The sequence below is a fragment of the Periplaneta americana genome, chromosome 2, assembly GCF_040183065.1.
Source record: "Periplaneta americana isolate PAMFEO1 chromosome 2, P.americana_PAMFEO1_priV1, whole genome shotgun sequence".
Lineage (NCBI taxonomy): Eukaryota > Metazoa > Arthropoda > Insecta > Blattodea > Blattidae > Periplaneta > Periplaneta americana.
The window spans coordinates 21,246,088-21,259,656 of NC_091118.1; the positions used below are offsets into that span (position 1 = coordinate 21,246,088).

At 35.4% G+C, this 13,569-nt stretch overlaps 1 protein-coding gene across 2 annotated transcripts; it reads right to left on the reverse strand.

Moving 5' to 3' along the window:
- Window positions 1–218: 218 nt before the first annotated feature.
- LOC138716120 (hemolymph lipopolysaccharide-binding protein-like) lies at window positions 219–13,244 on the reverse strand. Of its 2 annotated transcripts, none has more exons than XM_069848959.1 (5): window positions 13,138–13,244; window positions 5,947–6,098; window positions 5,719–5,854; window positions 2,313–2,573; window positions 219–671 (listed from the first exon to the last, which is right to left on the reverse strand). In XM_069848959.1, the coding sequence occupies exons 2-5, from the start codon at window positions 6,088–6,090 to the stop codon at window positions 514–516; spliced, it is 699 nt and encodes a 232-aa protein (XP_069705060.1). In that variant the 5' UTR covers window positions 6,091–6,098; window positions 13,138–13,244; the 3' UTR covers window positions 219–513. The 2 variants fall into 2 exon arrangements, with proteins under 2 accessions (XP_069705060.1, XP_069705058.1); XM_069848957.1 differs by having other exon boundaries at window positions 5,647–5,854.
- Between the last annotated feature and the right edge of the window lie 325 nt (window positions 13,245–13,569).

The window sequence follows — 13,569 nt, forward strand, 5'->3', positions numbered from 1 at the left end:
CGGATCGCCAGTTTGTGCAGACTGCATCATTCGAGCGTTGCTCTTTCCCTTTCTTAGCTGGAGGGGTGTACAATAATCTATTCTGCGCTTCTAGGGTTGGATTAAATACGCATTTGAACATTATAAACACACTTAGCAGAAGGAAAAAAAAACACGGTTATTATCAGTGTCTATACTTGACAGGAAACTTTAGGCTTACTCAGTTATACTTCACAAAGTAGTGGTTTGTAAAGCATAATTTATTAATATGATTTTTATATAGTATTTGAAGAAAAAAATATTGCAGTAATTTCGAAACAACAAAAACGAACAAGTATTTCATTTTACGTAGTAGGTACTAATAATTATTTCAAAGTAATAGACCCTACTCTTTCATTGTTCGTTGAGCATTATTATTTATTGGGACCATCGGTAAAAGTGATAAGAAAACTCATAGGGAATCATTTAACTTCCAAAAGCTCTTCTTTTCAGACATATCAATAGGTATAATCACAACGAACTTCAACGAAATCCTCACAATGTGTTCTCACAGAAGAATGCATATTCTTGTTCACAACTTGTGTCAACCAAGTTGCCGTTGTCCAAGTACACAGCCATGCAGTTCTCCCTAGTACCCCCATCAGGTTCGTTGCGTCCCCACTGGTAATACCCCGCCTTGTCGAAAGGCTCGTCTGGAAAAAATAATAAGTCCTCTGGTTATGAGTAGAAACCGGCAAAATACAGGGTGTTTCCGAGGTGGTGTTACAAACTTTCAGGGATGATGGCGAAAGGCACATGTATCAATTTGAGATAAGGAACCCTGGTCCGGAAATGAGCGGGTCGAAAGTTACAAGCAAAAATAGTTGTGTGGAAATGGAATAATTTTATTCCTCTGTACACCTTATTTATGTGTATTTATGTGTACATCTTACACAGTCTGTATTCATCTGACGTTGTTTACATTGTCTACTTACAGTATTCCATTCAGTGCGCTGTCTGAGGGGTGGGGACAGGAAACTACACTAAAGCAATGCAGATAGCGTAATGTGTAACGGACATTGTCGGTCCTGATATGCACGTCTGTAGACAGCAGTGTATGTGTACAAGTTACAGTGTCCAGTCGATCAGTCCTAGTGAAATGGAGGAGTACACGAGAGCGGAATAAGCAGACATGATTTTCGAATAAGGATGAGCCAATGGGAACAGTAGACAAGCTCACAGATTGTATCGGGCCAAGTATCCACGTAGGAGAAATCCAGCCCATACCATTTTACCACGACTGTTCCAAAGGTTAAGAGAAGGAAGGCACGTAGTGCCAAATTACAATTCCATTTCCACACAACTATTTTTGCTTGTAACTTTCGACTCAGTCATTTCCGGACTATGGTTCCTGATTTCAAATTGATACATGTGCCCTTCGCCATCATCTCTGAAAGATTGTAACACCACCTCGGAAACACCCTGTATAAAGAAAATTTTTCCAAAATATGAAATAAACATTTCAACGCTGAAATATCTTTGTTCCTAAACAATTTTGAGTAGGTTTACGTCATTATTAAGGAAGGGATTGTAGATTTTAAAGTGGAGAAGTTTAAAAAAAAATATACCTGTACCGATTCATACTGAGCTTTCAGGTATGTACAGGGCTCCTAAAAAAAAGACCTTTCCGGTTTCGAACACATGTAATTTACGTTCAAATGAATCTGAGATGATGCTCTTTAGCATAGTCAGTCCTCTTTAAGATACGACACGCGGTAGAACATCTACATCGTAGTCGTGGTACAACCACTGAAGATGGGGGAGCATAGCCCCCGAAACATGTATGGTTTCTAACCAGTTTTATTATTTTATTTATTTTATCAATAAATAGTGTTCAGGCAACTCTAACAATTATCTCCATTATTTTTAATCTTCACTTATGAACACTGTCGTATTTTCACCTTTTAAGTATTGAATCTGAGATGCATGAAAATAGTACCCATGGTAAGAGAAACTCAGTTCCTTACCTTAAAGATGGAATAATATTGCTCTAAATTTACAATGAAAATTATATTGTATTTGCAATTTTAAAAATGTGATCGTGCAAAAAATTTTGTACAATAAACATTCCGCTCTGCTAGTTTTTCAAACTTTTCCTCGATTTTGTAAAAAGCATTTCCCAACCTTGTAACGTAATATACTATTTCGTAATGTTTATGTTACACACGCACAATAAAATTAAACTGAACAAGCTAAACAAAACATAAAATATTATATGCGTGGTTCAAAGCGCCCTCAAACATCTCGTCGCATTACATTATAAAATGCCACACGTAATTCTCGACAAAACTTACCCAGTACGGTTTCCCAGTGCTTTTCAATCCTTGTATCACTGACACCGAGGAATATAAATCCTTTCCTCCAGTCATTCTGCAACTTCGGCAGTCTGTTCCACATCTCCTTCACGTACTGGAATTCGATTTGTGAATTGAGGATTCCCAGATGAGCGCCTTCTTTCTGACAAATGTATTTTGCTTCGAACCATTTTTTCGGTTGATTGTGTAGTTTATAATACCCCATCTTTGGTATGAGTTGATAGAAGGGTCCAGGAATTTCTGAAAATAATGAAAAGTAAATTTATCCCACATAGAGGTTTTGGAGAGTCTTGGAGAACAGAGACGTATTACACTCACCTTCCTTTCAGAAAATAAATGACATAGCGTCTACACTAATAGAAGTGGAAGGATTTTGTACGAAGGGACCTTTTACCGCTGTTGGCATGGCAATTCTTATACTATAACCAGCGAATAGGGATTATAAAGAATGGACACTTCGCGTCGGTACCTTTGATGTAGCCGGACTGATTTCAATGACCTTCAAGCCAGCTAAAGCGTGAGATTCTGCTTTCTACCTAGAGTTGGCGCTGACATCACACCAGCTAGCAGTCGACACAGTGGAAATATAACACATATAATTAATACACCTAGGTACATTATGTACTCAAATAAAATAAATTGGATCCATAAAACAATAAATCCGTCATTAACTGTAATGTCTAGACTCTAGAGTTCCTTTATAATGAGAGCTGAGACGTTGACCCCAACAACAATTAAAATATGTAATGATTTGGTAGCGCTGAAAAAGGAAAAACAAAACTCTTATGAGAAGTAACTCTTATACAAATATTAAACCAATTTGATACATAATTTTATAATGTATTATATTATTTTATAATATAATTTATTATATGTGAAATATAAAAAAATTATTATTACAACTAGTTCGTCACTGAGAAATAAGGAAAAGCTGTAACTTGAATTTATTTAAAGCAAAGCGTTACTGGATTATGCAATAAGGTAGGCGATGTTTGGATCCTGTGTCTCAACTCTATTCTCAATTATTATCGTAGCCTATGCTCGATTACACTAACCTCTAGAGCTTGAAAGCAGAACTAAACGCTGGCGCACAGAGAAACAAAACACTGGAAAATTCGCTCAGTGTCCATTCTTTATAATCACTATCCGCTGTTATAACCTTCAAGTATTTTGCACCTCCACTGCCGTAAGTATGCTGTTATTAGCTTGTTTTTAGGGAAGTAAATGGATTTTTACCGTGATAGTGTTGGTTGCTATTGACGACGGGACGTAAGTCACATTGCTTCTCTAGGGAAGTAAGCAATAAACAAAAGAATACTCTAAACTAGAAGTTCCTCCTAACAAATCTGATATTAAATAATGTAAAATAAAGAAATATATTTTTATTTACGTAATATGTAGGAGCGGAAAAACAATACTGTAATTCGTGAGTTACGCAGAATTTGCTAGTCTGGACTACTTTAATGGCAGCCCTCGCTATCAGTAGGGCGCAAACTAGTAAACACACTTACCTACCTCAACAGGTACACAAAAACTACTGCGCACGATGCATATTTTCACAACGCCGTTACAAGGTTAATATTTTAGCAAACTAGCAATATTGTTTAGCACAGCAAACATCTAATGTTCTCTTCCTTAGTCACACACACACAAAAAAAAAAGTATTTTGCTTGCCTTCTTCGATTCACCTTACTTCCCCTTGAAAGAGACATTCTTTCTTATTGAGCTGTCGCTGGTAACTACAGAAGTGAGAACATCGAAGCACGTTAACACCGGCAGGACTTGCCGGTACACGTGAACTGGAGGGTGGGGGCTAAGATGTCGCGTTCTACAAAGTTGTAATGTACCAAATTTGCCAACCGCTGCTGTAAAACATTCATTCATTTGTTCGTTCATTCATTCATGCATTCGTTCATTTGTTTGTTCATTTATTCATTCGTTCATTCTTTCATTCCATCGTTCATTTTTGTTCCTTCATTTATTCATTCACTTGTTCGTTCATTTTTTCATTCGTTCATTTCTTCGTTCGTTCATTCGTCCGTTCAATCTTTTATTCCCTCTTTCATTCGTTCGTTCAATCTTTTATTCCTTCTTTCATTCGTTCGCTCATTCTTTCATTCGTTTATTCAGTCATTCATTCGTTCGTTCATTCTTTTATTCGTTCATTCGTTCGCTCATTCTTTCATTCATTCATTCTTTCATTCGTTCGTTCAATCTTTTATTCCTTCTTTCATTCGTTCGCTCATTCTTTCATTCGTTTATTTAGTCATTCATTCGTTCGTTCATTCTTTCATTCATTCATTCATTCGTTCATTCATTCTTTCATTCGTTCGTTCAATCTTTTATTCCTTCTTTCATTCGTTCGCTCATTCTTTCATTCGTTTATTCATTCATTCATTCATTCATTCGTTCGTTCATACATTCGTTCGTTCATTCTTTCATTCCTTCGTTTATTCGTCCGTCCGTTCATTCTTTCATTCCTTCGTTCATTCATTCGTTCACTCATTCATTCGTTCATTCATTCATTTGTTTGCTCGCTCCTTCATTCATTCGTTCGTATATTCTTTCGTTCGACTGTCCGTTCATTCTTTTATTCCTTCGTTCATTCGTTCATTCTTTCATTCATTCGTCTGTACGCTCGTTCATTCATTCGTTTTTTTCGCTCGTTTATTTATTTATTCATTCATTCGTTCGTTTATTCATTTTTTGTTCATTCTTTCATTCATTCGTTTGTTTCTTCGTTCATTTATTCGTTTTTTCGCTCGTTTATTCATTCACTCGTTCGTTCGTTCCTTTGTTAATTAATTAATTAATTCATTCAGTCAGTCATTCGTCCGCTCATTCTTTCATTCGTTCGTTCATTAATTCATTCTTTCGTTAATTAGGTAATTAATTAATTCTGTCAGTCATTCGTTCGTTTATTCCTTTGTTCAATCGTTCATTCATTCGTTCCTTCGTTAATTCGTCCGTTCAGTGATTCATTCATTCTTTCGTTCATTCGTTCGCTCTTTTATTCATTCGTTGATTCATTCATCCAATAAACGAAACGAATATAAAATATTTATTTCGCTAATTGCGCCTAGAACAGTTCTTCCTTACAAACGTAATTACTTCAACAATTCCCCGGATCCATTCACTTATGAGGCACTTGCAGTTCTTTCACTGTGCTAATATTGGTATTATTAATTAGTTCTATTTATCCTGAGTAAATAATGATATTTCTTTTTTCCATATATTTATGTTGTTCGAGTGTCTCATTTGAATCCAGCAATTAGATTTCTTATAAAAACAAAAGCGTGTGGCATTGCCTCACCTTTCATCTTTTGTAATTCAATCCAATTCAAGATGAAAGACAACAGTAATAATAATTCATCACTTCGCCCACCTCGCTTCGGCAATTCTGAGTCGCCAGGTAAGGACTTTGGCCCGGATACAGAAGAACAAGACTTGTCATGGTCGAAGTTCACTTCCCAGTAGTTCTTCTTGTCCTCCAGCATCCCTGAACCGTCCTCTAACATGACCTGTGCGTGGAAGGAAGAAAAGCCACAGTTAACTGTTACAGCCTAGTGTAGTAACAGTGAAGGACGTCACTGGATCACTCTCCGCGCGTTACCTGGGCAACCAGATGTCCTGTCTGGTTCAGTCGGCTCTTGATGGAGAGCTTGAGGTCCACAGCTCTGGAGGGATCGCACTCTGAGGCACTTCCCCCCACAGCATACATCACCACAGACAGAAGGAGGTACCACAGGCACGCCATGCCTTTGCCTAGATTGAAGAAACAGATTTTACTTATCATTACACTCTCAGATCAGGGGCGTTGTAAGAGTTTCGAGGCCACTTATATTAGCATAATTGCACCATGTTTGCGATGTGTAGACCTACATTTCGTCCAGTAGTTGCTCATGAAAGAACCTTTATGCGGGATCTAATTATTGTGTTATTCTATTATACATAAGTATATCTCTTTAGACGGGGTTCATTAAAATTTTTAATCTGTGGAAGTATTTTAGGGTATAGTACAGCAAATATTTAGAAAAAAATATTTTCACAATTTCACATAAAATAATTAGTAAGCATGAAAATAAATAAATAAATAAATAAATAAATAAATAAATAAATAAATAAATAAATAAATAAATAAATAAATAAATAAATAAATGAATAAATAAATAAATAAATAAATAAATAAGTGGGCGGGTGGGTCGGTGGATGGATGGATAAATGAATGAAAATGAGTAAATAAATGAATATATAATGAATAAATGAATAGATAATAAATAAATGAATAGATAATGAATAAATGAATAGATAATAATAAATTAATAGATAATAAATAAATTAATAGATCCTGAATAAATTAATAGATAATGAGTAAATGAATAAATAATGAATAAATGAATAGATAATGAATAAATTAATAGCTAATGAATAAATGAATACGTAATTAATAAATTAATAGATAGATACGATGAAAGAGTAATGGAACGGAGAAAAATTCTCTCCGGCGCCGGGATTTGAACCCGGGTTTTCAGCTCTACGTGCTGATGCTTTATCCACTAAGCCACACCGGATACAACCCCGACGTCGAACAGAATTGTCTCTGATTGAGTTCCAACTCTTGAGTTCCCTCTAGTGGCCGCCCTCTGCACTACGTCATAGATGTCTATGAACATAGGACCGAAGTCCACACATGTGCTGAGGTGCACTCGTTATGAGTGACTAGTTGGCCGGGATCCGACGGAATAAGCGCCGTCTTAAATCACTTCGTGATTTACGCATATCATATATTATTTAAATGTACCGAAGTACATATGATATTTCCATGCAGATATTCTGCGTCATCATACGATGAAAGAGTAATGGAACGGAGAAAAATTCTCTCTCATCGTATGATGACGCAGAATATCTGCATGGAAATATCATATGTACTTCGGTACATTGAAATAATATATAATAGATAGATAATTAAATAAATAGATAACTGAGTAAATAAATACATAAAATAAATGAGTAACTAAATAAACAAATAAATGAACAGACAAATAAACAAACAAATAAATAAGTAAAAAAGCAAATAAATAATGAATAAATAGATAAATGGATACACGGATGGATGGATGGATGGGGTGAGGTGGGATGGGGGATGGATGGATAATTGGATAAACAGACATACAGATAGACAGACAGACAGTTAGATAGGTAGGTAGACGGACGGACCGACAGACAGACAGACAGACAGACAGACAGACAGACAGACAGACAGACAGACAGACAGATAGATAGATAGATAGATAGATAGATAGATAGATAGATAGATAGATAGATAGATAGATAGATAGATAGATAGATAGATAGATAGATAGATAGATAGATAGATAGATAGATAGATAAGTAAACAGATAACTTAATAAATAAATACATAAATAAATAAATAGATAAAATAAATGAATAACTAAAGAAACAAATAAGTAAATAAATAAAGAAGCAAGTAAATAAATAAATAAATAAATATTTGTATATTTTCCATTTATGTTTGTCACGAATAGCTGGATGCAAGACTACTTCTTTTTAAACATACCTTAATTTCAGTCATCCAGGGTCTACCAATTAATGTTTACAAATTATCCATAAGTCAATGGCATAAATGTTTCAAGTTAAAAATGTTCTAACAGAATAACTGACAGAATATTGGCTTGAATAGCTTTGATCTGTTGCACTTGGAAATAAAATTTTCTAATGCAACCAAATTAAATAATTCAAATGAAGCATCGTGGCATTAAATATCATTTTTTGTGAACTAAATTATGTATTTCTATCTTTTAATTCGGCCTTCCCTGTTACAGACCTTACATACATACCAATGCATGTAGGGAGGGGACTATTCTACGGATACACACACACTACATACCGACATATTTGTGGGCCTCCCCTAGCCTGGAGTTAGCAGAGACTAATAGGAAGCATCCATCCATGACGGCAATTTTGTGTTTTATTCACGTGTGAATATAATTTTAAAAAGTTACCAGAACTTGAGGTGTAACCACAGTTTAGCATAACTTTATGCACGATACAGACATCGATAAGATGATTATGTGGCTATACTGGAGCAATAATGGAATGCGAACGAAGGGCAAGCAGACGTAGGCGAAGAAATCTTATCCCACTGGATAATTTTCATTACATAGGCTATTTCACAGGATACGAACTCTGTTTCTCTTTGTTGCGAATTCGTCAGGATATAGAATTACTGCTATGCTACACAGCCTGAAGCTCATTATTTTATGCTGTAGTTCTCTTCCAACCTGAACTGATACGATGATGTAGAGTGGAACAGAGAAAAATTCTCTCCGGCACCGGGATTTGAACCCGGGTTTTCGGCTGTACGTGCTAACGCTCTATCGCAGTGATATCAAAGCAAGCGCATTTCTCTGACCTTGACGTCGTGCGCGGGCAGCAAGCGCTAAGTATGGAAAGAGGAAGGGTTGTGTATATGAATAAGCAACCTGTTGGATTAAGAAAACAGTGGTGCACAAACTTCAAACGGAACGTGAAATTTTATGTCGTTATTTTTATATGGCTTCTTTCTGTATTAACTATATTGTCTGTAAAATAAAAGTACTAACACTGATTTCTTAATATTGCACTTGTGTTTTAAATCTTAATAACATAATAGAGAGTTAAGAAGGAATATTCACTTAAATTCCATAATTATATAATATTATACTGTATTAAGTGGATGAAACACATCATTCATAAAGAAAGTGATATTCCAAAGAAAGAGACTGAGTATGACATGATAAGTTGGAATTTATATTGATGGTATCTTTAGCCTTACAAAAGTAATCAATAAACTAATCAAAACAATATTACAGTACAAGACAAAGTTACCTAGGTACTGTATCTGTTTTAAGTGTAACTAATATTACATAACAAAACTGTTATCGCATTATGCTTTTAAGGTGATATTGGTGAGCATCTTCCTATCATCAGAATATTAAATTATTTTCTCGAAATCTGCTGAAACTATAGAGCTGACATTTTTACAACACATGGGCACGTATCTTTTGCTTATGATGTAACAGTAGTTGCTTTGTTAATTCATTTCCTTACAAACAATTTCCATGCGAATATTTTCAAAATTTTCAATACACTATCTTCAGTAATACGTATGTACGGTATATTAGATTTACGAAAACATTCTGTAAGGCTACTAAATAAATAGGCCTATACCTGAAAATTTCATTTTTCTATACGGAAAGTTGAGAAAATATTTCTTTTGAATAAAAAAATCAAACTTGTGAAAAATGAGCATTAAAATTAAAACTTACATTCTTATAACGCACTTATACTTCTCAGGAAATCTAAAAATTAACATGGATACAGTTTTAATAAGTTGTCTTCCCTTTATCTATTGAATCAGTGCTGGCCATCCCTGAATATAGCTCGACCAAGCGGCATATACCACCTCTTTCGTCTGTCTCTTTCCTTTCCGCTGTAAAGCGCTCAGGCTCTCCTGGGCTCTAAAGCGCGCGCTTGCTCCTGTGGGCATCAATTGACATGCCTGCTCTAACCACTAAGCCACACCGGAGTCCCATCCCGATGTCGGATCGAATCCTCCCAGTTTAAGTTCCACGTCTTGGATTCCCGCTAGTGGCCTATCCTCATGCACTGCGTCATAGATGTATGGCAGGGAACCCAAGAGGTGGAATTTAAACTAATCAGAATTGAACTAAATCCATTTGGAGTATGTACGAAAATACATTCTAAAGAAGTAAAAAATAGCGAATAAAAATGCAAATCTGGCTTTCAGGTAAGGCTCCCTGTGAAGCAGATTTGAACAATTTCAAGAGAAAAATTGTTCCGGGGCCGGTATCGATCCCGGGACCCTTCGCTTAGCGCACGAATGCTCTACCGACTGAGCTACCCAGGAACTACACCCGACAAAAATTATTCAAGCCAATAAAAATGTTTTGGAAAATTTTCATGATTTTCATTGGAGTCTTCCCTTAAATTTTTTTATAACATTTGCAACCTCATCTTTATGCTAAGTGAACTTCTCGTCTATGAGTGCAAGAAATCTCATTGAACTTGAAAATAATATCACTGTGTGTATCGAATACAGAGACCAGATTTGAGAGTAACCATTTTAAATTGTCGCACTAATAAAATTAATGTTTCACTTTAGTGTAGGCCTATAACTAAGGAGCGGATTCCTATGTAATTAAGTATTATTTTTGCGTGTGATAAAAGACAATTAACAAAGTTAAAAATTCCGAACATGAAGTTTCAAGTTTAAAACCCGAATTTTATTTCACATAAAAACACATATTTTAACAAAAAAATATGTAAATATATATTTTCAGGAAATCTATTATAAACACATAAATCTTGGAGTTTTTTTTACTTAAATAATTTTTTACAAGAACTTTTAAACATTTTAAAACTAAATCAAGTATGTAACTCAGAAGTACGTTATCTTTTTAAGAATAATTGGTTGCTTCGTGTTTCTAAGCGCTGTGTGGTGTATCCGTGATCCATTTTCGTAATAGTATCGCCTCAAGTTCTGAGAACTGCTAGGCAGCATATCAGTGTTATTATTAGAGAATAAATTAACATGGACAAGGAGGAGAGATCTTGCAGCACATAATTAGGAATGTTTATTGTTGCTGAAGATGATTTCATTCAACGCTTTGTTTGTGAAACACAACAGATAAGAGCTCGGGTATGAACATTATTTAATTTAAACAAATCTCTCTCCTCTCGCTCATGTCCATCAAGTAAGGCAATACGTCTTGTTGTGATTCCCTGTTATCGGGATTCGTCAATCGATATCCTTCAAGATATACTGAAAGATGGTTGTTTAAAAAACGATTTGGCTTTCCTATTAGCAAATCTAAGCTTTTTGTGTGACACCATAAAAAAACTCGAAACATCCAAAAACCTGTTGTCTGAAACAGGGAGGTGCGTGCCGTGGAAATTAAACTAGACTCGCTACCAGGTTCAGAAGTACAAGTACTAAGGGACAAATTCCAGAATGTGTTTGGAAAAAACAGTGGATATAAAAAAATGTGTAAAGTTGCTCAAGTATTGGAGGGTGTGCCTGTAGGTGAAATTCACAGTGTATGTGTTTGTGACATTCCTCTCTTTAAATATGCACGTCTGACGTCTTGTGATGTGGAAAGATCGTTTCACAGTATAAGTCGTTGTTGAGAGATACTCGGCATTCATTTGTGATGGAGAATTTGGAGATGACCTTTGTTCAAGAAAATCGGTGTCTGGTAGAGGTCCAGGGTAGCTCAGTTGGGAGACCGTTGGTACGTTTCACCAAAGGTTCCGGGTTCGATAGCCGGCCCCGGAACAATTTTTCCGTCGAAATTATTCAAATCAACTTTACAGGGAGTTATACCTGAAAGCTTGATTTGCATAATACACGTCACTGTTCGTTAACAGAAAACCACAATTTAAGTCACACAGAGTTAGTGTGCACTCAATGTTGGTTGCTTGACGGTTGTCAGCCCACTTTGAGGTCTGTGGATATAGAGGGAAAAATTGGATCGGTGTCTGGTAGAGTTCCCGGGTAGCTCAGTTGGGAGAGCGTTGGTACGTTTAACCATAGGTTCCGGGTTCGATAGCCGGCCCCGGAACAATTTTTCCCTCGAAATTATTCAAATCAACTTTACAGGGAGTTATACCTGAAAGCTTGATTTGCATAATACACGTCACTGTTCGTTAACAGAAAACCACAATTTAAGTCACACAGAGTTAGTGTGCACTCATTGTTGGTTGCTTGACGGTTGTCATCCCACTTTGAGGTCTGTGGATATAGAGGGGAAAAATTGGATCGGTTTCTGGTAGAGTTCCCGGGTAGCTCAGTTGGGAGAGCGTTGGTACGTTTAACCAAAGGTCCCAGGTTCGATACCCGGCCCCCGAACAATTTTTCCCTCGAAATTATTCGAAATTATTCATGACCTTTGTTGTTCACTACAATTCTCGGACAACTAATAGCACTCAAGTGTGATTGGTGAGTACCTAGTAACTTTTTTTTCCAAGGGAAGTAAGGTATTTTTGTCATATTTTAAAAATATATATTTTTTTATTTTAGCGAATATTTTCGTACTTTTTAGCACATAAAAATAAATATATTTAAATTTTTAGCATATAAAAATCCGCTCACTACCTACAGAGGTGTGAAAATTATTAGAATAATCTTAATTTTAAAGGTTTTTTAATAGTTCCTTCACAAATATTCATTGAATTGATGAATATTGGTATATAATATTACTATACTGATGTAGGATATATTTACTACTAACAATGCCGTAAAGCATTGTTGTACATTGGTATTTTTCTTATTTTACAATTGTTATGGGAATTCAGAAATTATTATATTATGTTGGCGGAATTGAAAACATCAAAAATTAATTAGGAAATGCTATAAAAAATTGTTCTTTGCGTTTACATTGTTGTGAAGGTTCAAATGAACGTATACATCTGTTTTGTGCATATAATTTTTTATGTTTCCAATTCCGCCAACATAATATAATAATTTCTGAATTCCCATCAATTCAATTAATATTTGTGAAGGAACTATTAAAAAACCTTTAAAATTAAGATTATTCTAATAATTTTCACACCTCTGTATAACTACTGAAACTTTTTATTTCTATGTTAAATGTCGTTTATGTTTTTGAACATATAGTAAATGTACGTTAATAAAGCGCTTTTTGTTTCATTTTGAAAGTCATCTCGCGACCCCCCGTTTGGGAACCACTGCTTCAGACTATAAAGTAAGCTACGAACTTGCCTGAGAGTTGAGAATGCAGAAGAGAAGAGATCCCCGGTCCACTCCCCGCTGTCGGTCTGTGACATCCTGATATTTGCTGCACTATAAGTACGACTGCTTATCTGTAACAGGATGTGACAAATACATATATTCCTATATTCCTAAGTCTAACAAGGAAGCAACCGTGAGAAACATCTGGGTCTGGAATCAATGTACGATATTTAGTCAAATATATTTTATGATAACAAAACAGAAAAGACGAAGCTGAGGAAAGAGGTTCTAGGCGTTTAAGTACAAATAAAATGAGAAAGATATAATGAACAGAAGAAACGGTGTAGAAAGTAATGTAGTAAGTACTTATTTACATTGCAAGTTGACAGTGGTACAAACAATAATATAAACAATGCACAATAAAATTAGATACGCAATACAAATATATACACAATATAATAA